General features: G+C 34.7%; 1 protein-coding gene across 1 annotated transcript; it reads left to right on the top strand.

Annotated features, from left to right (window-relative positions):
• Positions 1-1,568: 1,568 nt before the first annotated feature.
• On the top strand, positions 1,569-27,781 carry LOC106768241 (nck-associated protein 1 homolog). The gene is made up of 24 exons (XM_014653261.2): positions 1,569-1,793; positions 2,332-2,766; positions 2,855-2,929; positions 4,565-4,645; positions 5,894-5,974; positions 6,093-6,175; positions 10,965-11,049; positions 11,271-11,396; positions 11,493-11,600; positions 13,057-13,101; positions 13,175-13,317; positions 14,038-14,170; positions 14,751-14,861; positions 18,261-18,339; positions 18,663-18,856; positions 21,232-21,377; positions 22,315-22,396; positions 22,547-22,657; positions 23,250-23,375; positions 23,438-23,577; positions 23,663-23,759; positions 25,274-26,265; positions 26,535-26,747; positions 26,951-27,781. The coding sequence occupies exons 2-24, from the start codon at positions 2,347-2,349 to the stop codon at positions 27,447-27,449; spliced, it is 4,170 nt and encodes a 1,389-aa protein (XP_014508747.1). The 5' UTR covers positions 1,569-1,793; positions 2,332-2,346; the 3' UTR covers positions 27,450-27,781.
• The last annotated feature ends 19 nt before the right edge of the window (positions 27,782-27,800 follow it).

The following is a 27,800-nucleotide window of genomic DNA, read 5'->3' as shown; positions in this document are numbered from 1 at the left end:
AATCCATACACACATCCATGTTTACCATCCATAAAGCATGCAACGCCTAGGACTAACGCCCAAGGAACAAGACCTCTCGCCCAACGAGCCAACTTCTCACCTAGCGAATTAGGAAGGAAATGTGGCATACCTATTGGGGATGAAATGGCACTCAACACCACCAAGCACCCAGAAAACAAAAGCTCACTTACTTTGCAAACGCTCAACGCCTAAAGGACTAATCAACGCATTGACTTTGTGGCGCTCAACATCGCACAGTGTCGCTCAATGCCACACCAAAAACCATAAACTTTTATTATTGATTCGATTGCATTTAAGGCCTATCCAAATGATCAAAATTGTATTATTAACACTGTAATTGGTTCGAAAACATGTTTAAAATATTTTCTAGACTATTTAAAATATTTTGATATTAAAATAATTTATTCTCATCATTTAAAATATTTATCAATTCTAATACTTCATTTTCTAGACTATTGTAAAATACACATGTGAGATAGGTCAGTATTTTTTATACGAAATTTTATAAAGTTTCTAATATTACATTTTTAATGAAATTCATGCTTTACTAGTTAAATTTTTTGAAAATTACATGCCAAAATTTATAAACCAACAATTTAAAATAGAGAAACACAAAAAAAATTATTTAAAAATATGACATCCTAAATATAACTGCACATAAAAAACTACTGAAAATTTCAGGCAGGTCTAATTAATACGGCCAACTAGTTAAAATACAAGTGTCTGAAATTTGGATGATAATAACAAATAAAATATATAATTAAAAATATATTTTATAGCAATTATTAAAAGTAATAACTATTATAAAATAAATGTTATATTTGTAGAATTATTGAGAATAGTTATTATTCATTGTATATATTTTTTTTCCATTAATACAACGGGTTATATTGATGAGAACAAAATTGATAAAAAAAATAATATACAAATTAGAAAAACCATTATAAAAAGATATACAGCGAAGTCAAAATAGTTATAAAGAGAAGTGTGTTAATTAATTGTCAGATAATGAAGATAGATGAAAGAATGATTAATGAAAAATCCTATGAGTATGAATAAAAATTTCTTATTAAAAAATACAGTGTGTAAAATAGTATATATTAGAAAACATTAAATTTATGACATTTCTCAATTAATTAACTTGACATACTTCTTAACTGGACTTTAAATAAAAAACATCTATTCTAAAAAGAAAATAATCAAATACAGGAAGTTCCATTAACTTTTCAAATTAATGTCTGAATTCTCTATTCAGCTATGGATAAGAATCTTCAGAAGTTTCTTTAGGTAAAATTAAATTTTTTATTAATTTTTATAAATTCTTTCATATAATATTTTAACATTTTATTATAATTTAAGATAAACTAGTTTTAATTTATAATAAATCTTTATTATTTATATGTATTTGGAAGGTCTACGGAGAGAGTAAAGACGCGGAGCATACGCCCAAGCACGTCGCGAAGAAGTGAAAACTAAGAAATAAGAGTCAGAACTAATCTGAAAAAGAAAACAAAAACGGCGGATCTTGCTTTTTGATATTTAAATAAAATTTAATTATTTATAATTAGAAGAGAAGGAAAGGATGGTAAAACTATATCCACGCTGAAAGTGCAGTGCAGCCAGCTCCCGCACTTGCATTGCCACCACACCACTCTCATCTCGCATTTCATTATTCATATTCAATTCTATTCCAATTTGCACGAACCACACACTCTCAGATCTGACACTCTTCCGTTCTTCAACGCTTCTCTCTTTCTTTATCTGCTTCGACTGTGAGCTTCTTTCTCTGTCTTAGTTTTGAATTTGGTTCAGTGCAAAGAGCTTCTTCTGTTTTTCGTTGTGCAGTTTTACTCACAATGTCAGATTTGGTGTTACATTTGCTTTTTTATTTTTGGTTACTCTGCTACTTAGCTCATCACCGCTAAAAGTGGAATTAGGTTTTAGCTCTCTTTTAATATCTTGCTTAAACTGCAAATTCATGCTTACAATTCGCTAATTTACTTGACTAGCAACTCGTGTGTGCACCGGAATTGACTGTGTTGATGATTGTTAGCTTATTCTTTCTTTGCTTATTTTATATATGTTAGGGAGCAGAACATCTGTGTTATTTTTTTGAAGATTTTAGGATTCAGAGTTGAGAATATTTGTTAGAAGTTCTTTTTTGGTAATCAATTTGAATTTGGAGTGGTTTTACTTAAATACGAAAATTGAAATATAATGGAATTGTGATAGTAAAGTTAGGGAAGCTCAACAGATTAGTTGGTGGTTAATTTATACATGAGCTTGATTTGTGGAAAACTTGATATGCAGACTGCTTATTTATTCATGGCAAAGTCGAGGCAAAAGTTATCAAACCAGGATTCTTCGTTATCACCTACTGCTGCAAGATCAAGGGACTGGGATGGGCCATCAAGATGGACGGATTACCTTGGAAGGGAAATGGCTTCTCCGTTGTCATCGAGTAGCTCTAAGAATATGTATCATGATGGACAGTCTCAGGGCACAACTCCATCCCAATCACACAAGGGTATTAACATGCAGTGGGTTGTCCAACTCACTGAGGTTGCCGAAGGTTTAATGGCTAAGATGTATAGATTAAATCAACTTTTGGATTATCCAGATCCAATCAACCATGTATTTTCAGAAGGATTTTGGAAAGCTGGTGTGTTCCCCAACCATCCTAGAATCTGTGTCTTGCTCTCTAAGAAATTTCCGGAACACTTCAGCAAATTGCAACTTGAACGTGTAAGAAGTGATGTCTGATATTCTTTATATTTTGAATATTAATGATGGCCTCTGCTAATTTCATCATTTGGGAAGAAAATGGATGCAGATAGATAAGACTGCCTGGGACTCATTGCAAGATAACGCAGAGCTTCATTTACAGAGCCTGGAACCGTGGGTGCAGGTAATATTGTGATACTTTTGTTTATTAGCATTTGTTTCCCTATATAAAACTTTTATGGGTTTTTGTCCCTATAGTTTTAAAAGTGTTTGTTTTGGTCTCTATTGTTAGTTTTTGTTACAAAAACACTAATGGGGCTAAAGGTCGTGATGCTATCTCTACCTCTACACCTATCTTTTCTTCTTTCTCTTCTTTCCTTGTCAACATGTTCTAACATTTTGAACATCACAGCTGTAAACTTCAAGAACGAAAGTGGGGTATCTGCAAAGACAATATAGAATCACACGTCACAAGTCACTAATATTGGGTTTGGGAGATTAGGTGAATGATAACACAACTGATGTCCTAGACTCATGTAGTTGGACCGTGCAGTTAAATGCAAATTGATTAGAAAAGAAAGTGTTTGAATTTAGTGAGACCTAACTTTAGTTTGAGGTCCACTCTATTTGACATGTAGATTATGGTAAAAGATACTTAAGATTAAATTTATTTTATAATACTACAATACTAGACTTGAACTATGTAAGAAAATAAACAAATTATTTGATTGATAACAATCACATTAATTACATTTTCATCATCTATATTTATAATAATCAAAACTTTTAAAATAAGGAAACAAAAATATGCTGAAATGAATAGGAAGATTTTGTACATATTTTTTCTTAATCACTATGGAGATGTATAGAATATTTTTATCCAAATAATATACTATTTATAACAACTGACGTATTAGGAGAAATCTTAGATGCAATACCATGTGTGATGTTCTCTAATTGTAATTTTTCCTTAGTAATACACATTGACATTTGATGGAATTCATTATTGTGCGGACAGTCAAGATGAAATCCCTTTATGATTGGAGAATAACCTAGCACAAACAATACATAAGTTATTGCATCCAAGTTTTATCTAGCATATTAATAAGGAAAAGAAAGTAAAAAAAAATAGGATGTTGATACCCCATTACTTTTCATGGCGTTTAGAGTAGTAGTTTTGTACTTCCAAATATCTCACTTTTTTGTTTAGTCCCTGTACTTATAGTTCTATTTTTCAAATATATAACGTTTTACTTTCAGTCCCTGATTGTGTTTTGGAACACAAACTCTAACAAAATTTATGTACCAAAACCAGAAAACACTATAATTACGGGAATAAAAACATATTTGATTTTAACTTAGAGTGTCTTAATATTCTAACCGTTCTGATTTCATTTAAAACAAACAAGGATTTGCATCATTCGTGCTCTATGCATCAAGACAATTTACATTGTCATTGATGAACAGAACATCAAAAGTTGTTTAGAAAAAAGGTCCATTTCATCTTTATTTTGCGCTTTGCATTTATTGTTTTATTTGATCATTCTATAGTTTATGTGCTCTTGCATTTATCCTTTGTATGCACATCATCGGAAAAATGTAAGTTATATAAAAATGGAGCTGCTTCTGCATTCTCCTGCTATCACTGGCTTTAATAAGATGTTATTTGTTTTTTTATCCTCGTGATTTATGATTTTGTTCAACATTTGAATGGTGCCTTTTATGTCAACTAGTCTTGCTTGTTTATTCCATATCTTTGAGATTTTCAATTCATGTTACCTGAACTGATAAAGTAATAATTATTTTCTTGTTTGTGCAGCTACTTCTTGATTTGATGGTGTTTCGTGAACAAGCTTTGCGACTTATATTGGATCTAAGCAGTACAGTAATTACCTTGTTGGTGAGTCTGAATATTGTTGCAAGGATATCAAAAGTGGGTTTAACATATAACATTATATGATATATGCCTATCCCTCTCTCTATGTGAGTTTTGAGTGCAAAAGCTTTCGTCATTGATGAATGCCAGTGCTAGTGATAGGGGTTTGGATGTTGTGGGGTTGTCTAAGTTCTACATTGAGTAGTATGGAAAGTTAGGTGGAATATTTAAGTGTTTTGCTCTCCCTTTTTCAAATTTTTAAGGGTGGGTACCCAAGTGCTTATCAATTTTTATTAAAGCTGGTTGTTGATGTCTTGAAAAGGACTACCCATAGAAGGTTCTGACCAACAAAGAAGTTGAGTTAAGTATGCCAAAGTGAGTCAACTTAGTTCAAACAGTTAGCTCACCATGAGTTAAGCTAAAAATGGATCAACTCAATTTGGTTCAATTTATGGTGAGCCAAAAAGATTGCAACGGTACCATGGGTTAGTGGCTTAGTTGTGTTGATTTACTTAAGCACATTTTGTTTTTGAACTTATTTATATATTTATTACAGTCCAATTAATGTGGGTTGCCTCAACTTACCTATGTACAATCAAGATGATTTGTCATAGTTGACTCAACTCACCATTTATCTTAGTTTGAGTTGAGCAAGGGATTCAAAATTCATCTAGAAAAGAGTTACGAGTCAATCCACCTCTAAACCAACTCAAACTTGTTTAATCCGTCAGTTAAGTTAGCCATTCATTTTGACCTATATTAAAAAAAATTTCTTTTCAAATCAACCTAACTCAAATCCGTGGTGACTTATGTTGACTCATAAGTGACACCCTTAAGTGTCTTTGAGTGAAGTGTCGTAGAGTGAGTTGCTGAGGCATCAGGTATTTTTGAATGTCTAGGTCTCACATAAAATAGTTTTAGATGATTGGTGAAGTATTAAGTGTTTCATCACCCCTTAACTATATTTTTAGGTTGGGTTATCCCCAGGGTTTGGGTGTTTATCAGTCGGTGTGATAAAAGAATGGCATCTCATCAAATTTCTTGAAAAGTCTTTCAACTTCTATGAAAGATTTTGAAATTGACGTGCCATGCATCAAATATAGAATAGGAAATGAGGCATCATGAGTTTATCTTTGCCCCTTTTTAGCTTATTCATCTAAAATCATTGCTCATTCAAATGATTTTAATATATGTTGTAATGTTAGAAATAAACTAATAAATAATAAGTTAGTAATTTGTGTATGTCTCTAATAACTTCACAGTGTTTTGCAGCCCCATCAGAATTCTCTTATACTACATGCATTTATGGATCTCTTTTGTTCCTTTGTGCGGGTTAACCTTTTCTCTCAGAAGGCAAGTTGTTTTGCCCTCAAATTTCTTGATTTTTCAGAGAAGCTTTTATGTTATGGAAATGATTTTTTTATTCAACTATATATGAGAGTAATTATCTAATCCAATTCTCCCATAGCAGATGCCAAGGAAAATGTTGCTACAAACCTATAACCTTCTACATGCAATGTCAAGAAATGAGCGAGATTGTGACTTTTATCATCGGTAGGAAATTTTTATAAGTTTTCTTGAATTATTATCTATTTCTTGTAAAAAAGTAGTAGATATAGATGGATGTTTACTTGCGCATATTGACCTACCATATTGTACAACTTTTAAGAAAATTTATCCACTTTTCTTTCATTAATAGAGATGCATAAAAAATGTTTGAGACAAATGCTGATAGCCATTTGCCATATGCAATTATGTACACTTGGCTTGTGGTTAGGGCTCACAAATAAACCTGTAAATGTGAATATTGTTTGAACTTTTCCCAATGTTGATGGAGAATAGTGGGATTGACCAGACATGGGTATGAGTAATGCTTGACTTTTAAATCTATCTTGTCCTTTTTTAAATTACTTAGACACCCTTAGTTTATTTGGTACCCTATTTTTAGATTTATGCAATTATAGTTTCTTCATTGTTATTTGGCATTGAGGAGAAGAGAATGTGTGTTCTTTTATAACATTGAGTTCTTGATAATATCATATTTCCTTTCCTTTAATTATTTTCTTTTGTAAAAAGGTTATTTAATGGATAGACTTAACTAATTTTTAGGTCTCTTATAAATTTGGGTATTTTCAATTGAGTCCTTGCCGTTTAATTTTTTGTGAAGTGAGTGATGTGATTGTTATCTTACCCCATCATATTGCTTACTTGTCTCTAGGTAGTAGAAAATGTGAGGTTTTGTGATTAATATAAAATGATATTACGTTTAATGAAAATGACAAATGACTTTTATTGTTTTTATTGAAAATATGTTGGATAATAAGGGGCCGTCATCATCACCTACATCAACGGTTGTGATGGCGATAGTCTTTTTGACATTGTAGGTGATGACATGGAAGCCATTGAGGAGCATGATCTCATTATCCAACTTGTTTTCATTTAAAGTAATAAAAGTCATTTGTTGTTTTGCATTAACTTCAATATTGGTTTATATTAATCACAAAATCTCATATTTGTTAACATGTGGATACAATTAAGCAAGATGACAAAGCAAGATTGCAACCACGTCACCCAATTAATGGAAAAATCAAATGTCAGTGATTCAATTGATAAACATTTTGAGTACTCAATAGATAAAAAAAATTTAATAGGGACTGCATTGAAACTACCCAAATTTATAAGAGATTTGGAATTTACTTAAGCCTAATAAATATTGCGGCAGATATGGGTGAGTACGACTATACCTATTACTGAACGAGGATGAGGATGAGACATAAGTTTCATACTTGTTGTTATTGAGGATGTGAATGTATATAAGTTTTTATTTTGGGTACGAGGATGGGGATGGGTATAGTCTAACTTGTACCTGTCTTCTCCTGTTGCCATTCTTCTGTTATTAGCATGTGTGAGTGTACAATTTCTTTATTGAACAATTGTTAGTATTAACTATAGGCAAATGAACACTTGGTAGTATATATGCTTTAGTTAAATAATTAATACAAATTTGTGTAGTTAATATGTTAGGGTATAAGGTGGGAGGATATTCGGTATAATTTAATTAGAATAAATAAATATAGTATAGGTTAATTAGAGTAAATAATTATATATTCCAAGGAAATATTTAATATAAGATATTTATAATTAAGAATATATGCTAGGATAAAATATGGGGAGATATTTATATTAAATGCAGATATATTATAGGGAAATATTTTATTTAGAGTAATATTTTAGAGAAAGATTTAGCATAGTATGGACGGGAAATAATTAGTATAAATAAAGGAAGAGTATAGGGTTAAGGGTATGTTTTTGATTTGTGAGTTTTGTAAAGGAGGTTATGCTCCAAGATAATTGACGGAGGTTATGCTCCCAATTATTGGATGACTGAAGGAGGTCATGCTCCCAGTTATTATTTACTTGTGTTTACCCAGATATTACCATACCATCAATAAAATATATCAATTCGTTCCATTCCATTCTTTCATTATATTAAATATTTCTCTGGATATATATATTTATTTACTCTAATTAACCTATACTATATTTATTTACTCTAATTAACTTATACCGAATATCCTCCCACCTTATACCCTTACATAATATAATTGTTTTGTTAGTCAATCATAACCATCTTGTAACTATTTTGTAGTATAAATAAATCTTTTGTAATCGAAAGGTTTGGGGGCAATGTATATTTTCTCAATTCAATAATATATAAGTTTTCATTTCTTGGTAATCTGAGCTCTCTAATCCAAAATTACTTTTTTGTGGCTTCCACCAGAAATCAAGCAAACCCATCTTTTGCAACTCTAGTCCATCTTGTAAGACTCCAATGGTTGCTTCTGCCACATTCTCTCATCAAATCTCAATAAAACTTCATGAGGAGAATTTTTTGCTTTGGCATGTGCTAATTGAATTTGTTATCAAAGCACATAGGCTACACCAATTTGTTGTTTCTCCTTGCATTATGATAGAACTGACTCTCGAATAAGAAGGAAAGAAATAATCTTGAATTTTATTGCCAACCCTAAATCTAGTCCAATACCAGTGTAGTGGGGATGGACTAAGAATAGAAAGAATTCAGCAATACTGTTAGGTTACTTTACGTGAATAACCTAATCGAGACTCTCTTCTCACCACAACTCTCAAATAAAGAATGGAAAAGTATGTATGTATGTATTAATGATGTATGAGTGAATCAGAATACAAGAATCACCCCAAGGAAGCCTAACCTTCCTCCTCTGGAAAATATCCAGTCTAAACCCTGAACAAATTATCTGATACCCCTCTCCTCCTATTCGGTTTATTATTTATACCCTATCTCTTTTCTAACAAACTATAACATACTACTCTCCTTACACGGGTTTCACACGTGTGTAACTTACTCTCTTTTATTCCTAACAAATACACACTTACAATCAGAGGTTGTTCAAGAGAACCTCGCTCTCCAACTATCCATTTTATTTACTTTTCTCCAAAAGGTCCCTTCAATAATTCTCATAGAACTATTTGTAATAGTTCAGATATAGTTACAGCTGTTCTAACTACCATGACGATTATTGAACCTATCAATATCCCCTTCGAGAAGTCACCTTGTCCTCAAGGTGAAAACCATGAAGCTCCTTGTTGATGCAGGCAGCCAATTCCCAACTATTCTCACTCTTTCCACTTTGGAAGAACTCTAACTCCCCTTGAGAATTACTTTGAGTGTCCACCAATTGTTCTGGAGTCACTTCAAGAATAGTCTTCAGAAAGCATGGGAGGCGGCATTTGTGAAGATGTTGCTGGTTGTACTACTGGCTTAAGCAAAGATACATGAAAGGATGAGTACAAATATGTTCAGGAACCTGCAGCTTGACCAATGTGTTCCACAATTTGGTAGGGTCTACAAAGTCTTGGACTAATCTTTTTGTTTGGCCTCCCAGCTAAGGATCGAAGTCAATATGGCTGTAATTTCAAGAAAATCCAATCTCCTACTTGATAAACCACATCAAGCCTGTGTTTATTAGTTTGTACCTGATTCTGATCTTGTTCCTTTCGCAGATTTATTTGTTTTCAATTCCTTCAATATTTCATCTCTTTGTATTTGCAACCAATTCACACTTCCCCTCTAGACGGGGTAGTGGTTCCCTTCAAAAGTAAAGGAGGATCACACCCATGTATTGCTTTAAAAGGAGTCATGTTGATGGAGGTCCTGTAGTTAGTGTTAAACCAGAATTATGCCGATGGTAACCAACTTGGCCATTGCTTAGTTTGAGATCCTGTCCTACAATGTAAGTAACCAAGGGTGCATGTACCACCAAATGCCCGTTTTTTCTTTTTGTTATTTCATATTACCGAGGTGTAGGAGAATTAGTTGATTGATGTAAAATGTCATCATGTGAGGATAAGAACAGATAATGTTTGGAAGAGAAGTACTCTTTGGTATTACCACTCCTAAAATATTTAATTACTTTTCCAAACCGATTCTTGATTTCTTTGGCAAACGACAGGAAATAGATAAGAGTTCAGATCGATCTTTCATTAAGTATACCCAAATACATCTAGAAAATTCATAAAAATTGTAACAAAATACCTAGAACCAAAAGATGTTACATGGTTTGTAATCAAATATTTGAATGTATGGTAGTAAAAACTTAGTTTCACGTTATTCTAGTTTGTTTGAGAAAAAAAGACCTAACATGTTTGTTTAATTGACATGACTCATAGTCTAACACTTTGATTTCTTAAGACTTGAAACCGGAAGTTTCAATTTCGACAGATTGGATAACCCAACTGCTCATGAACGAGCTTCCGAGACAAAACAACTATAGATACAAATGGCTGCATTCCAAAATAGCAGAGACCTTGAGACACGTCTTCTTCTCCAATCATCTTACCCATACTACGTTCCTGAATTAGAAAAGAATTACATTAAATGTTATTGAGTTAAAGACTTGGTCAACTTACTCAAAGGGATATAAGGTTGAAAGGACAATAAGTGATAAATAAAATAGAATTTAGATTCAATGAAGGAGAAAGGGAAATCAAACTAATTCCTCTGAAGCAATTTTGCATCCATCAGTCTGCATTTTGCATTTTGAAGACCAATTCAAAATACAACTCTTATATATACTAAGTCCATTGTACAAAAAATAAATCATGAACTGATATTAATTGAGGGGTTAAATTGGCAAAAGTATCCCTTGGAGGTGGACTTGATAAAGAATAATGAAATGAATATTACACCAGTTTTGAGATGAAGTTCTTTAATTTATTTTTTCCTTTCCCATTTCATCCATTTTTTTATAGCAAATAAATTTCAGTATTTTAGTTGTAATATGTTTCTTTCTCTACTTTACAGTTTGGTTCAGTTCATTGACTCTTATGAGCCACCGCTGAAAGGCTTACAGGAAGACCTAAATTTTGTGAGCCCTAGAATTGGAGAGGTTAATTTCATCCTTTCCTAAAATCAATATTATACAAATAATTGTCAAGTGCATATGGTAAAGAAGACGATTATGTTTTCTGGTCTTCTAACTAATTATTTTCTGTGATTCTGTCATGATTAAGTTCAATTTATTTTCTTCAGCCTTTGTACTTTTTAGGAGCTGCATTTTGTGAGGTTGACTTGGGTCCAAATTATAAAATTTTGATATCATTTTTCCAGGTGTTGGAAGCTGTGGGTCCTATTATATTTCTATCAACAGACACAAGGAAACTTAGAAATGAGGGATTTTTAAGTCCATATCATCCTCGGTATCCAGACATACTCACAAATTCTGCTCATCCACTGGTAATGTAAATTTTTGTTAGTGAACCATATTGATATCGACTTCTTAAATTGATAAATTGAGTTATACTAATGCTCTCTTTTCATTCAACTCTGCAGAGAGCACAAGATCTAGCAAATGTAACTGCATATCGAGAATGGGTGCTATTTGGGTATCTAGTATGCCCTGATGAACTTCGTCGTGTCACTAGCATTGATATTGCTTTGGTATACTTCATGCTTTATACCTACATTGCAAAGTTTCTATTTGATTTTGCAACATGCGGGATACTGAATTGTTTGCTTTTACTGGGGCAAAAACACCACCATGTTTATATAATTATCGAGATTTGAACTGGTGACCTTCTAAACAAGAAAGCTTTATTGCAGTGTTAGATTTGCCCAACCATGAACGTTAATATTAGAAGCAGATGATGATTTGCAAAATGGACCCATCTGAACCATCTGTTGGTCCTATTTCTTTTGCCTTTATGTTCTCTATATCCATGTAGTATTGATACTGAAGTCTTAATAAAATAATGTGGAGGTAGCTAGGAATCTCTTATTGAATGAAGAAGAAAGTCCCAGTTCTGTACTCAAAGTAAGAGTAGTCTGAAGGGTTATAAGAATGTCTATCCTTTAGAGAGACTCTGGACTCTCCTAACTGTCTAACAATTCTCAGCCTTAAATGACTTAATTCTCTCACCCTGTTGGGACATTTAGGAACTCTCTCAATTAACTATAACAAACCCTACTCTGTTTACTACTGGCCTTAGTTTTCTTCTGGTCCATTACTTCTCTACTTAAAATAGACCTGCTTAATTTTAGGTCTTCTAACAATACTGCAAGCCAAAACTTTCACCTTGGCCTCAAGGTGAAAATCAGGAAAAGCAGATTGTAAGGTAGTGAGCAAGTCACAGGCATTCTCACAGTCTGGTAACCTTTTCCTTTTGACTTGCAATTGCATTGCACAAGCAACATTTATTGTATTTGATGATCCTGAGGTTACTGCTAATTCCCAGTCCTTAGACAGCTTGGTTGGTTAAGGCTGAGGTTATGCAACTCTTGACACAGCCTTCCTTAAAAGACACACGAAAAACATTGTGTTCTCTTCTGTGGTCAGGCAATTGCGAAAGGATTTTTGATAAGAATGGTATAGAGTATCTCATCCGTGCTTTATTAGATAATATCAATGTACTGTTATTTGGTGCTAAGTCAACTTCTTGGTAAGCCATAGGGTTGAGATATTGTTAGGTTCCTTTACTGAGGGAACCAAAACAGATCACTCTACTCTCACACAACTCTCAACACAACAGAATATGACAGTATAAGTATGTATTTTATCAACACTGTAATGTATCGAAAGAAGAAAATACATGTAAGTATCCCCACCCAAGGAAGCCTCCCTTCCTCCACTGGAAGATGTCCAGTCTATTCCAAAAGTAAAATATATGATAATCTTCTCTCCACCTATTCTGTTATTATTTATACCCTCTCTCTACTAACAACTAACTTCTTTTATTCCTAACAGATATAGTTTTATTTCAGATAAAAAGGACAATCTTCACTTACTAATAATCATCAAAATGCTGTCATAATTACAATAAGGTTTTATACTGAAGTAGTGTGGGTTTTAGTTATTCTAAGTTTGCTTCCTTAGTTCTGTTTGGCTTTGGTATTTCAGGTTGTATTGAAGGAGAATTTAGTCCTCACATTATTCAGAGATGAGGTAATTTTTTCTCATTGACTTTGGAATAGTGTCCTTAGCTACAGTAGTTGACAATATGTAAACAAATACACAGTACATACTTCTGCATGAGGATTACCAGTTGTACGTTCTTCCTCGAATATTGGAGTCTAAGAAGATGGCAAAATCTGGGCGCACAAAGCAAAAAGAGGCAGATTTGGAGTATAATGTTGCAAAACAGGTTGAAAAAATGATAAGGTACACACAAAATAATTTATTGTGTCAGAGGGAATGAGATATCAAGGTAGTCAAATTTTGAGTTGTCCATGACTCCATGATTATTCCAGGTTACTTTTTCCGGTGATTTGGTGACTGAATTCTAAGTTGTCTTAGAAGAAGTCTGAAAATAGTTATGCCTTCGAAATGCTTGGTACTTATTAATTGTTGATTGGACATGCCTTGATTATTTGATGCACTTGGAATTTAATATAATAGAAGGGAGAAAATTTTGTGGGATCACTAAATCCATTGCCATTTTGATAATTGCTATCCGTAAGAATTTGATGAAAATTTTCATTTTTAGGTTCTTGGATTGCTTATTTTGTTGTTAGGATTAGGTAAGTTTAAGATTTCACACTTGGGTGTTTCATTTTACGGGATTCAATGATTTTTGTAGCCTCTATAGATTTGGAAGTACTTTTATTTTTCTAATTTGGCAAGAAGTGGATCACTTAAAAGAACTGAACTAAATGATGGCCTTCTAGATTCAAGGTGACAAATAAAGAATAAAATGTTCGTCTATATTTTATGGAAAACTTTCTGTGTTGTTATTTGTTATGTGAAATCACTCTTGCAACTCTTCTACTTTTCTATATGGATATTTGTTATTCTTTTCTCGGTGTTTTCTTGTCATTTTCTAAGGTTGATGCACCCTCACTATTACAACTGACAAATCGCAAAACTGTTTGACATTTTCAGTGAAGTGCATGAGCAAGCAATAGTATCTTGTGATGCTATTCATCGTGAAAGGAGAATTTTATTGAAACAAGAGATTGGGAGAATGGTGCTGTTTTTTACTGATCAGCCCAGTCTGTTGGCCCCCAACATTCAGGTGTATTTCTTTTGGCATTTTGACCCATGAAAAAAATGGTGTCTTTGACACTTGTTGCTGAAACTTTTGGTATTGTTTTGCTTGTAATTTTTCTTGATTCGATTTTACGCAAGTGCATATTATTTCATCTATTTTATGGATTCATATCATTAAGAGATCGTTAGAAAAATTACAAAAAGGAGCTGTAGAAAAGTACTTTTAGTTATGGGACCAGTTAAAAGGAGTGGTTATTGTGAAACAATTTAATTACTTATCAACCCAGTGGATAATATTTTCTAAAATGGTCTACAAGTAATTTTTATGTGTAATTTCTAGCTGGTTGGTATACATATGTAGATACTTAGAAGTTTGTGTTAGGCTACTAGTATGTTATATTAACAGGCTTTTTCATATACATTTCTAGACTTGTCTTTGGTGGACTGGTATGTTAAATTTACATTAAATTCATGTCCAGGGAGTTTAATCATATTACTGAACTTGTCTTTAGATTTGTAAATAGTTATGCAATTTTGTTTTAGTATTTCATGTATCTTAACCTTCTTAAAACAATCTGTTTGAGAGGATTTTATTTTTGATGCAGATGGTGTTTTCTGCCTTGGCTTTAGCTCAATGTGAAGTGATATGGTATTTCCAACATGTAGGAGTTGCATCATCAAGATCTAAAACTACAAGAGTGGTACCAGTGGACATAGTAAGCTTTTATTTCTTATGCTTTTATTGCCTTGCTTATAATCAAACTAATGCTCTTTTCTAAGCAAATTACAAAACATAGGCTGTCTAAAACTATTAGAATTGGACTCTCATATCTAACTTAATGTCAAAAGCTAGCATAAGGGGTAGATGTGTTATTTAACCCATGGCCCATGGGCCAGCCCTAACCCACCCTTGAATAAGCCCCCTTTTATAGGACCAACAAATGAGGCCATGAAAAAGCCCTAGCCTCGGGTTAGGGTGGGCTTGGTCCCACTACAAAACTTTAATTAACTATTTAAAACAACACCTTCAGCTTGGGTTAAAGGTTGGCGTGAGCCGTTCCGGCTTGAAGCTCGACCTGACGTCTACCCTGATCAAAATTCAAGCGGAGTCGACTTGAACCGATGGTTGAATCCACTCGGCCAAGGCCAAACTTTAGCCTCGAAGGTTGAGACGAATTGACTAAGGGAGGAGGTTGAGATGGGCCATCTTGGGCTGAAGGTCATGATGGGTCACCAAGGATCAAGACCGGTTAGCCCGAGCTGAAGGTCAAAATGGGTCACCTAGGGCTGAAGATTGAGATGGGCCAGATCAGGAAAAAGGTCGAGACAAACTGGTGCTGGTCAAAGATTAAGATTGATCAATTCAGACTGAAGGTTGAGATGGGTCAGCTCGGATCGAAGATCGAGATTTGTCGATACGAATCAAAGGTCGAGACTGGCTAGCCCAAATCAAAAGATTGGGATTGATTGGTTTGGGTTGAAGGTTGAGAGAAGCTAGCCCAGAATGAAGAACGATATTGGCCATTTTGAGCCGAAGGTCAAGAAAGGCAGGTCTGAGCTTAATGTTGAGATGGGTCGGTGCGGACTGAAGGTCAAGATAGGTCAGCCTGAACTGAAGGATGAGATGGCCTTCCTTGAGTTGAAGGTTAAGGCAGGCTGACCTAGTCCAAAAGTTGAGACATGCTACATGAGCTGAAGCTCGGGATGGGCAGGTCGAAGGTCGAAACTGGCTAGCCTAAGCCGAAGGTCAAGGTTGCCCTATCCAAGTTGAAGGTCGGGACAAGTTGGCCTAGGATGAAGGTTAAGAAGGGAGGACCTGGGTCGAAGGTCAAGAGAGCCTACCCTGGGTCGAATGTCAAGATAGCTTGCCTCAAGGCAAAGGTTGAGACAGGCCTACCTAGGCCAAAGGTCTAGAGAGACTGACCTAGATTGAAGATCGAAATTGAATGGTCTAGGCCAAAGGTTGAGATGAGCTGGCTTGGACCAAAGATTAGGTTGGTTGATTTGGGCCAAAGGTCGAGACAGGCATGTTCGGGCTAAGGGTCGACTTGGGCAAAAGGTTCTGACGTTCCAGCCTAGGCCGAAGGTCCAAAAGTATATTTAAAAAAATTGATATTTTTTTTCATGTTGAAAAGACGGTCCATGGGCTGGCCTTTGCCCACACGACTTTTGTTGATATTTTGTCCTTGTGGGCTTTTAAAATGGGGGGCTTTTTTGGCCCTAACCCATGTGGGCTAGGGCCAAGCCTTGAGGGGTGGGCCAAATTGACAGGTCTAATAAGGGGTGTGTATTGCCCCAACTTTATCAGGACTATTTTTGCCATAATTGCTGCTGATGTGAGACGTAAAATATTTTGATGTACCCCTCTCGTCAACAACTAGATAATGGAAATCTAGGTGAATTTTGTGTTGGACATATGTGGATGAACCAAAATCTAGGTGAATTTTGTGTTGGACACGTGGAAATCTAGGTGAGTTTTTGTGTTGGACATATGTGGATGAACCAAAATCAAGATTATTACCATTGACCCAACACTTGAAACTTGAATTGTGTGGTAAGTGAAATATGAATTTTTCTAATTTTGAAATGTTAGGGTACACTATATATTGTCTTAAGAATAAATGTCGTTCCAGGAATTTTAGACTACAAATCTGGACATATTATAGAAAATATGGGATCAATAAAATTAACCTGATTGCAAGAACTAAGATAACTAAATCTATACGAATAAGGAAAATATAGAATTATAGTACTCATTCTCAAGTTGGGGTATGGATATTTATTATTTTTGGAGATTTCACATCGACTAAAGATATGACCAAATTCTAATACATAAGTGGATGCAAATTTCATATTACAAGTTGATTTTGTGTGGTTAAGTTAGACGTAAAGTTTACTTTTTAAGATGGTTCTAGAGTTTATCTTAACAAGGTTTGTTGGACATATTGTGTCACTCACTATGGGACCACTACCTAACTATCTACAAATATCTTGTCCTATGTTAGAGATGTCCCTGTTCTCGACATGAGAGGGTGTATTGAAATTTGCATTGAATAGAGATGTGACCAAATTATAGTCCGTAAGTGGGTGCAAATCTCATCATACTAGCTAATTTTTTGAGGTTAAGTTCCGCTTCAAGTTCACTTTTCTAAGATGGTACTGGAGTTTATCCTAACAAGGTTTGTTGGGTATATCGTGACACCCATTATCATGTCACTTCCAAACTATCTACAAATATCTTGTCTCACATTAGAGATGTACAATTCTCGACATGAGGGAGTGTATTTGAGATCCTGTATTGATTAAAGATGTGACCAAATTATAGTACATAAGTGAGTACAAACCTTATCTTATAATCCAATTTTGTGAGGTGGAGTTAGACTTAAAACATACTTTCTAAGAATTATTTCCAACTTACATGTAAGATCTTGTAAGTGCCATGTAGGAAGTCTTTTGGTCAGTACATTTTCCAACTAAAGCCAAAGGGACTTATGTAGTGACTATGAGAATAGTATGTAATTTTTCTCTGATGAAATGCTAGTGTATCACTATTTTTTGTCCTGTCATGTTGAGTTGGATTGTGTGCAATATTGATGGAAGACTTATTGTTGCAAAACGGCTTCTCACTTAATCTTGACATCACCAAGTGTAACTTTTACCTATAAAAGTTCAGAAATCCTTTGAGACATTGAACAATATTCTACCTTTGCTCTGGTCCATACAATCATATTTTTCTTCTCACTCTTGCATGTTACCATATTACCACCCAAACACTTACGTATTGGTAAATCTCCAATCAACATCAAACTTTACATAATCTACATCTGTACATAGTTGCATAGAAAATTCTCCCTGCTTTTTGACTATCCGTCCTTGTGTGGATTGAAAAGGAGAGTAAGGGGAAAGAATCAAATTTGATATAGGGACTGCATCATGTGAAACTTGTCATCTATTTGTAATAAACATGTTGGTAAATAGTTTGAAAAATGCCTTAATTTGCGAGTTTATTAAAGGGCCGTCATTGGGTGACACTCTTATCTCTAGTTTTCATTTTCCATATAGTTTGAATCTATTGATAAGGTGGTTGACTTGAAATTTCATGATCATGTTTTCAGGATCCTAATGACCCAACAATTGGATTTCTGTTAGATGGAATGGATCATTTATGTTGTTTGGTACGCAAATACATTGCAGGTTAGATTAGCTTTATGTGTACTAACTTATCCTGCATTAGGGAATATGCACTATCTCTGATTCTTTATAAAAGAAACAAGTACGTGTATCTTTTTGTCCTAACTAAAAAAAAATATAGCCCTATTTTGAGGTATATTAATTGCTAATTTTTTTTTATACCCTAATATGATGAAGTCTATTAATATGGCATTGCTGTATTCCTATGCAAGTAGATGCATTCATTGGCCTATTAACAAGTTGATGCTTCCCTAGCATTTCTTTTCTCTTTAACTTATTTTTGATGGATATTTTGGTTGTTAAATGTTGTTTCATTTTGAGTGCAGCAATTCGAGGTTACTCATTATCATATCTTTCATCTTGTGCTGGAAGGATCCGGTTTTTACTTGGTACCCCCGGAATGGTGGCTCTTGATATTGATGCTAGTCTGAAAGGACTTTTTCAGCAAATTGTTCACCACCTTGAAAACTTGCCCAAACCACAGGGTGAAAATATATCTGCTATCACTTGTGACCTGTCGGTATGTGGGACAACTGTACTGGCCATTTTCTAATATCTTAGTTGTGCGATGTATATGCTTTTTGGACTACAGTGGTTTACAGTCAATCGATGTAAATATTCTTGCATTTAGTTATTAATTCTCGGAAACTAGGGTAGAATAAATTGATTTCATACTTTTGCATTTAGTTGTGCGATGTATATGCTTTTTGGACTAAAGTGCTTTACAGTCATCGAAATTCTTGCATTTAGTTATTAATTCTCAGAAACCAGGGTTGAATAAATTGATTTCATACATTTGTGTAAAGAATACATCAGTCATTGTGCAAAGCTAATTTAGGAAATCCAATAACAGGACTTGTTTAATCAGATCCCTATAATTCAGGGATATAGCTGGATCTCTATGATTCAGGGATACTTCCCACATTCACTTGTAGTATGCTAAATAAGAAAATAATAAATGTGGTCGCTGATACTTCCCCCCAAGCTGGTGAATAGGTATTTTCCATTCCTAGCTTGGAAACAATCCATTCAAAGCTGTTGTTCTTCAGCCCCTTGGTTAGAAGATCTGGAAGGTTGTCTTGTGAGGAGATATATGGAGTGCAGATCAGACCACTGTCTAATTTTTCTTTGATAAAATGCCTGTCAACTTCACTGTATATGGTTCTATCATGTTACACTGGGTTATAGGCTATGCTAATAATGAATTTGTTATCAGAAGAAAGTCTCATTGGTTCATCCTGCTTTATTTCCAAGTCTGTCAAGATGAATTTCAACCATAGCAGTTTATAGATCCTTTTTGCTGTTCCTCTAAACTCTGCTTCAGTACTAGATCTAGCCACCACACTTTGTTTTTTTCTCTTCCAAGTTAGAAGATTCCCACCAAGGAAAGTGCAATATCCCAGAGTTGGCCTCTTATCCATAATTGACTCTGCCAAAATTTGTATATACTTCAAGACCTAGATCCCATTCCATTTGAACAAAATTCCCTTGCCTAGGGTTTCTTTCAAGTATTGCACAATTCTTAGCTCAGTCTGCAAGTGAATCTCTTTTGGTTGGTGCATGAACTAGTTGACTAGACTCACAACAAATGCAACATTAGTGTGAGACAAATTAGAGTTTGCTAACTAATCTTTGGTACATTTCCTTGTCAATTGCTGTATCTTCTACATTTCCCAACTTCAGATTTGGATGAATTGGTCTTGTTAGAATAGGTATTAAGTATAGGTAGTTAGTAGTTGTGTTGGAAAACTGCTAATTATGCTGTACCTATGAGCTGTTTACTTATTAGCATTAATTACATAGATATAGCCTTTTTCTTGTACCTTTTGGTGTTCTTGATGTAATTTTCTTCTATAAATAAATAACAAAGATTAGCCGAGAGATAATCAATTTCTTAAGTTCTTTTTATCATATATTGAGTCTTAAGTGGTGTATTTGCAGGCTTGTATGCTATCTTACCTTTCTTTGAGCAAATCGGTAATGTATTTCGGTTGGGATATGAAAATATCCCTTTTTGAATACGCCACTTCGATCCCCAAAAAATACTTCAACTTTTCCAAGGTTTTAATTTCAAATTCCTTGGCCAGATGTTGACCTAACAGTTGTTGCTCGTGTTCATCATCACTTGTCATTGTAATATCATCCACATGCACCAGTAACATTGTCACTCCCTCTGACTCAATGTGTTTAACAAAAAGAGTGTGGTCTACTTGACTTTGTTTGAAGCCCAAACCTCTAGTAAATCTTCAAACCATGCTCATAGTGATTGTTTCAATCTATTCAATGCCTTTTTTCAACTTGTAATCAGCGCTGGTAGCAATTTCCCACTCTATTGAGGGGGTAATTCCATGTAAATCTCTTCAAGTTTTCCATGGAGGAAGACATTTTGACTTTAAATTGTTGCAAGTTCAAACTAAATTAGCTGCTACAAATAATATCACTCTGACTGTATTCAATTTTGCAACAGGAGCAAATGTTTCCAAATAATCCACTCCATAAGTTTGTCTGAATACCTTAGGTGCTAAGCTTGCCTTGTACCTTACAGTAGAACCATGAGCCTTGTATTTTATAGTATGTACCCATTTGTATCATATTGTTTTTTTTTTTTTTTTTTTTTTCATTTTCATTTGGTAGAGTAACCAATTTCCAAGCAATAGTCATAACCAAGTTGCCACTTGCCACTTTTGTAGAATTATTGCATTCCGTATATTTTGCGCATATCATTTGCTTAAGTCATTGGTATGATAGAGAAGAATAGTTGAAATTCATGCTAGAGTTTTAGTGTCAGAACCTTAATTTCTAGTTTTTTTTTTCGTCATTTTTTATTCATTTTCTAGTTACAGACAACTTAATTTTTTAAAGCATACACTTAACACTTACTAGTACTCTTTTCAGGATTTTCGAAAGGATTGGCTATCAATTCTATTGATAGTCACATCTTCACGTTCATCTATAAACATTAGGCATTTGGAGAAAGCTACAGTTTCCACTGGCAAAGAAGGATTATTGTCAGAAGGGAATGCTGCTTACAATTGGTCCAGGTTTGAATCCACAATTTTAATTTCCTTACTACACCATTCTGATACTTATTTGAGTTATTCATTATTCAAATGATTAGCCTGCATCTTTAAAATCCTCTTTCTCCCCCATCCCCGCCCCAGTTATAGAAAACATAAAAAAGAAAGAAAATAAGATTTACAATGGTAGTCAATATCATCACCTTTTGTGTAAGATTGTACTATTTTACAATCATGAGTTTGGCTGTGTTGCAAGCCCAACATCATTAAGTATTCTGATTTGGTGAGATTGCAATGGCAGCTGCGCAAAATTGTGGGTTGTGAGGTCTCCTTGTCTATGAAATGTTTTATGTTTTCCGGCCTGTGACCTATTGTGAGGTCTCCTTGTCTATGAAATTTTTTATGTTTTCCGGCCTGTGACCGGAAAAGCTATGCTCCTGAAAGCCCTAAATCTGCCAAAACAGACAACTGAACTTTTTATTAGCGTAAATGTGTATGCTGATGAATTTAACTTAGTTGTAATTAGTATACTCTATTGTGGAACATAATGCTATATGTTGTTGCTGAAAATTACTTTTTTTTTCTGCCCATAATTAAGTTGATTTTGTATCCTCATTGTGTGTTAATCAAATGGTTTCTCTGGCTATTAGTAACACATATCACGAGGATTGATCCCTGCCCTATTGTTGTACTAGGAGGGTATCTTGATCTTTTGTCATGTATTCTCTTCTCTTTTAAAAATTTATATATATTCTTACTCGTGGGCTGTCATGTAGTATTGTGTAGTATTATGTTTTTGGATTATGGCTTGTAGTATGCAATTACTCACATGCCATGTGCGTGTAAAAACAAATGCCATAGCATACAGAAGAGTTAGAGATTCCAGACAATTTCTTTATATATAATAAATTAAAAAAAACTTGAAGAGATAATTATGGCATTGTGGTTCTATTTTATGCAGATGTGTAGATGAATTGGAATCCGTACTTTCAAAGCATGGTAGTCTTAGGAGGTTGTATTTCTACCACCAACACCTTACAGCTGTGAGTGCCCATATTCCACACAAACCTTATTGATTTTTTCAATTTCTGTAGAATGATTCCTAGTTTGTATGCTAAGACGTTAACCTTAGAGTATGGATTTAAGTTGTGGTTTTATTTTCCATTTTAATCCAAACTATATTCCTACAATAGGTTTTTAGAAACACCATGTTTGGTCCAGAAGGGCGTCCTCAACACTGCTGTGCATGGCTTGGGATTGCTAGTAGTTTTCCTGACTGTGCATCTCCGATTGTTCCAGAAGAGGTAAAAACAAATCCTTGCCAGTAGTTTTACTTGAACCGTCAAGTAGTGACCAAAATTAGTGAACCGTTACTATAGCACATTTTGGTGGAGGCTCGGAGTTACATTTTTCTTCTTTTTTTATGGTGGTATTTTGTTGATTTCTTTTTCTTAGTTGAATACTTGATCTTCAAATATTCCAAATATTTACTAAATGCAATCTTTTATTTTCATTAATAATTTTTTTGAATGAAAAAACTTATCATTACAAAAGTAAAAATAGAGTTAAGGTTGCTTATGGATCTGTTAAAAGTGAATGACTCACATATATAAGGCTTCATACAATTTTGAATAAGGAATTCTGAAATGTTCTGTTTGAAGCTACGTAGTCATTGTGGATTGTGATTTCACTGCAAATCTATATTTTTCTTATCTCATCATTAGTCAAAACTCTAAGTATAAATAATGCCATTGCCTTTGAAAAATGAAATCTCATATTGACTTAATAGCCATGTAATTTCCTACTTCCTGATTGAGCATTAGGTGTTATATGTGATGATAGCTAGAGATGGAAATGTTGAACAAAGGTGGTCACTGTGAATTTTGCTGCAAGCAGGTTACAAAAATTGGCAGGGATGCTGTTCTTTATGTTGAATCTCTGATTGAATCTATCATGGGAGGACTGGAAGGATTAATAAATATTCTTGACTCTGAAGGAGGATTTGGTGCCTTGGAGAATCAGGTAAATACTTTTAGCTAACAAGTTACATCCATTTCTGAAAACTAACCTTTGGATTTCATCAGCTTCTTCCAGAGCAAGCAGCTTCATATCTGAATCAGACGGCAAGAGTTTCCATTCCATCCTATAAATCTCCGAAAGGAACTGCTGGTTTTCCTTTACCTGGCCACGAGAGTTTTCCTGAAAATAATGGTTCTATCAAAATGTATGCCATAATAATCTCGTCCTAAATATGTATGAGTAACCACATAAGTGTATTCTTTTAATTTGTCTACTGTTTTAAATGACAGGTTAGAAGCTGCAATGCAGAGGCTGACTAATTTGTGCTCAGTTTTAAACGATATGGAGCCTATATGTGTTTTAAACCATGTCTTTGTACTGAGAGAGGTTAGGGATGGTTTTTCCTTTTATTCCTCTTTTTCTTCATGAGATTTACTTATCTATTGATAACAGTCAATAGTGCCATATTTCAACAACATTTGGCCAGTAAATTGCTTGAATGGGTATGACTTTCAGTCCTTTTGAAGAAACTGTGTAGCATGATCAAGTGTAAATTAACTAGCAGTAAAATATGTCATTATAGATATTCAAATCCAGGAAAAGGATTGTAAAACAGTAAAAATATGATAAAGATATATGTGTGATAGAATGGAGAGAAGTAATAACAAGCGAGTCTTTTGTTAATGGAAAATGGAAATGCGCATTACTTTTTTGGATATTGTGTTGGACATGGAAATATACAACTATTAAGAGTTTCTTTCCTAGTTGATTGCTTAATATCAAGGTTTCTGAATAATGGAGGTTATATAAGAAAGCATGCATAATGGTTATAAAAGATGTTTAAAGTAAGCATAAGAAAGAGGTATTTCTTTTTTGAAAAAAAAAATTATGGAAAAGCCCTGTTTAGGTCTGAATTTAATCTTATCTCATTTTCATTAGGTTTACATAAAAAATTATTCTTTGTGAAATCTCATAACTAGTGAAATTTTCGTGAGTTGTTCCTTGTTGATATATTGATTTTGGTAAATGATGTTCAGGAAAACCTTTTATCTGCCTCTCACACCTAGGGATCGAGCTTTGAAATTTTGTCCCACAGTTGTTGTCATCAAGGAAAAACAGTAGGGGAATAGTGAGGTCAAGAACGGTGGATAATGCAACTTTAGGTCTAGAACCCTACAGAGAGTTTCAGATGTAAAAGTATTGTTATAATGATAGCTAAATCTGCTTACCAAAGTTCTGTTGGAACTCTTGTCAATAAAAATTTAAGCCAAGAGCCCTAGAAACCTGCTATCCAAGTCATGGATCTAGATTGTAGTAGTATTATAAAATAAATAATTGTCTAGAGGCATCACGCTACGTAATAATGGTTGAACATTGGTTGAGTTAGATTTTCTACTATGGGGTAGACTTTTGGGTAGGCATGATATTAGGTCAGATTGGGATCGACCCTCACGGGAGAAGCTCTTATTTGTAAAATCTCTATTATTCAATATGAACCAAACTCTGAGTATTGGGTTAGGCCGACCAGGTGCACTGGTTGAAACCGTTACCTCTTAAATGCCTGGTTTAAGGGTCAAAGTGAGTATGATATTCATCAATAAGAAAGTTAAAGGATTAGATTTGCAAATATCCATGATCTCTTACCCCAGTTTTAACATTTTATAAAATTATAAGTTATTTATACTCATCAATTGTTATCAATGCTGTACTTTACTTTACTCTCGAAGTGCACCACTCAATTTAGAGGATCCAGCTACATCATTAGTCACTTGTTCAAGTAACAATGATGCTTGAAACCCAAGTCTCAAACGCATCTACTCCGACTCCCCCGAATTTTACCATTACTTAACCCAACCTTGTTCATTCTGTCATTATTTTAACACATCAATCTATTTGTGCAGTACATGAGAGAATGCATTCTTGGCAATTTCAGAAGAAGATTGCTTGGTGTTCTGAAAACTGATAGTGATCTTCAACGGCCTACTGTTTTGGAATCACTGATTAAGAGACATATTAGCATTGTTCATCTTGCAGAACAACACATCAGCATGGACATTACTCAAGGTATCCGGGAAGTTTTGCTTTCAGAAGCCTTTTCAGGACCAGTTTCTTCTCTGCACTTGTTTGAGAAGTCAACAGACCAACATACAGGATCAGCTACCGAAACAGTATGCAACTGGTATATTGAAAACATAATAAAGGATGTTTCGGGTGCTGGGATTTTGTTTGTTCCAATTCATAAATGCTTTAGGAGCACAAGGCCTGTCGGTGGATATTTTGCAGAATCAGTCACTGACCTCAGGGAATTACAAGCTTTTGTACGTATTTTTGGTGGATATGGAGTAGACAGGCTAGACAGAATGCTAAAAGAACACACAGCTGCTCTTTTAAATTGCATTGACACTTCACTACGCTCAAACCGAGATGTGCTAGAAGCAGTTGCTACAAGTCTGCACGCTGGTGATAGAATTGAAAGAGAAGCCTCTGTGAAGCAAATAGTTGATCTGGAAACTGTGATTGGTTTTTGTGTTCAGGCTGGCCTTGCGCTGGCTTTTGATCGGCTACTAGCTGAAGCTTCTGGTGCTATACTTGAAGAAGGTGCTCCCTTGATTCATTCATTGCTAGCTGGGGTGGTTAAGCATCTACCTGATGGAGTACCAGAAAAGGAAGAAATCAGGAGAATGAGAACAGTGGCAAATACTGTAGGTGTTGTTAATGATCACGATTCAGTTTGGGTAAGATCTATTTTGGAGGAAGTAGGTGGTGCAAGTGATGGATCATGGGGCTTGTTACCGTACTTATTTGCAACATTCATGATGTCTAATATTTGGTCTACCACGGCATTTAACGTTGACACAGAGGGTTTTAGTAACAATATCCATTGCTTGGCAAGGTAGGTATGGTTGTGTTTTGGTTTAAATTACTTGGTTGTAAACAATATGGTGTTTAATACTTCAGTGTTTTTGTGTTTGCACGATTATAACATCAGTCCAATGCCAGTAGATTAACTTCCATATAGTAATTCCACAGGGTTGTAACATGAAATTATATTCGTAGTATTTTGACTCCATTACTTGGCAATATTTTAGAAGTCAAACTAATTGCCGTTAGAATATACTAATTTTTGTATCTGTGTAACCCTAATCACATGATATTGTGCAGGTGCATTTCTGCAGTGATTGCCGGAAGTGAGTTTGTTAGATTGGAACGGGAACATCAGCACCGGCAGTCTTTAAGAAATGGACATGCCAGTGAGGGAATGGATCCTGAATTATCAAGTCATATGTCAGCAGAAGCAAGTATTAAGTCCACATTGCAGTTATTTGTGAAACTCTCTGCAGATATCATACTGGATTCTTGGAGCGAAACACACAGGTAAATGTGTGTGTATGTGTGGTGTTGCAAGTTTTCTGAAACACAAATGACTATATATTTATATTAGGGTAGGTAATATTGCAATATATTAAAGCACAATTTTCACTTGCGGTTTGGCATCAGTTCTCTCTTCTGGGGAACATCATTCTTTCAATTTGTACTTTGCGGTTATCTTAGATGTTTTGTATTTTGGAATTGCACAGGTCTCATCTTGTAGCACAGCTTATCTTCTTGGACCAACTTTGCGAGATTTCACCTTACCTTCCAAGAAGCTCGCTGGAAACCCACGTTCCATATGCCATTCTCCGTTCAGTATATGGCCAATACTACGCAGATACTCAATCCACTCCATTGGCAATACTGAACGCGTCACCCCGTCATTCACCTGCTGTATTGCTAGCACATGCTTCCCCTGTCTTAAGGCATCCTCGTGGGGACTCACCACAGTATTATGGCCATGATTCTGGTTACTTCAAAGGATCATCATCGTCTTATAGTCAGGAGCACCTCTATGATGCTGATATTGGCAGCTTAAGGAGCACGGACAACAAGCTAAGGAACTATCGTAGTTCTGGGCCTTTGGATTACAGTGCCAGCCGTAGTAGGGTAAAATCTGTTGAGGGTTCAACTTCTGGAAGCACTGGTCCCAGTCCTCTTCCTAGGTTTGCAGTGTCTAGATCTGGTCCATTAGCATACAAGTAGTTAGTTGTTTGATATATATACCAACAGAAGATGGTAAGTTATTCACCTTCTGCTAGTGATCATTTTGTCTATAACCGTAAATCATCCAGCAGTTTCGCACAAATTTTAGTAAAATGTATATCATATTAAAGCGTCCTTTTGTAGTCACCTGGGGATAGTTTAAATCAATGCGATATTAAGTCCCTGCTGTTTTAGCCATAACCAGGTGTTCATTCTATTTAATGCTCATATTGCAAAATCTTTATATCTTTCTTTCTTTAAGTCTGTTGGCAGAGGTCTTCTGTAGCTTGGAATGCAATCAGTAATGATATTTACTCGTACATTTATGTCTACGTCACTACATTTTAGTTA

The sequence above is a fragment of the Vigna radiata genome, chromosome 7 (assembly GCF_000741045.1).
Source record: "Vigna radiata var. radiata cultivar VC1973A chromosome 7, Vradiata_ver6, whole genome shotgun sequence".
In the NCBI taxonomy this organism is placed as follows: Eukaryota; Viridiplantae; Streptophyta; class Magnoliopsida; order Fabales; family Fabaceae; genus Vigna; species Vigna radiata.
Note: the sequence above shows the minus strand (reverse complement) of the source record. Positions and strands in the feature narration are given on the sequence as shown.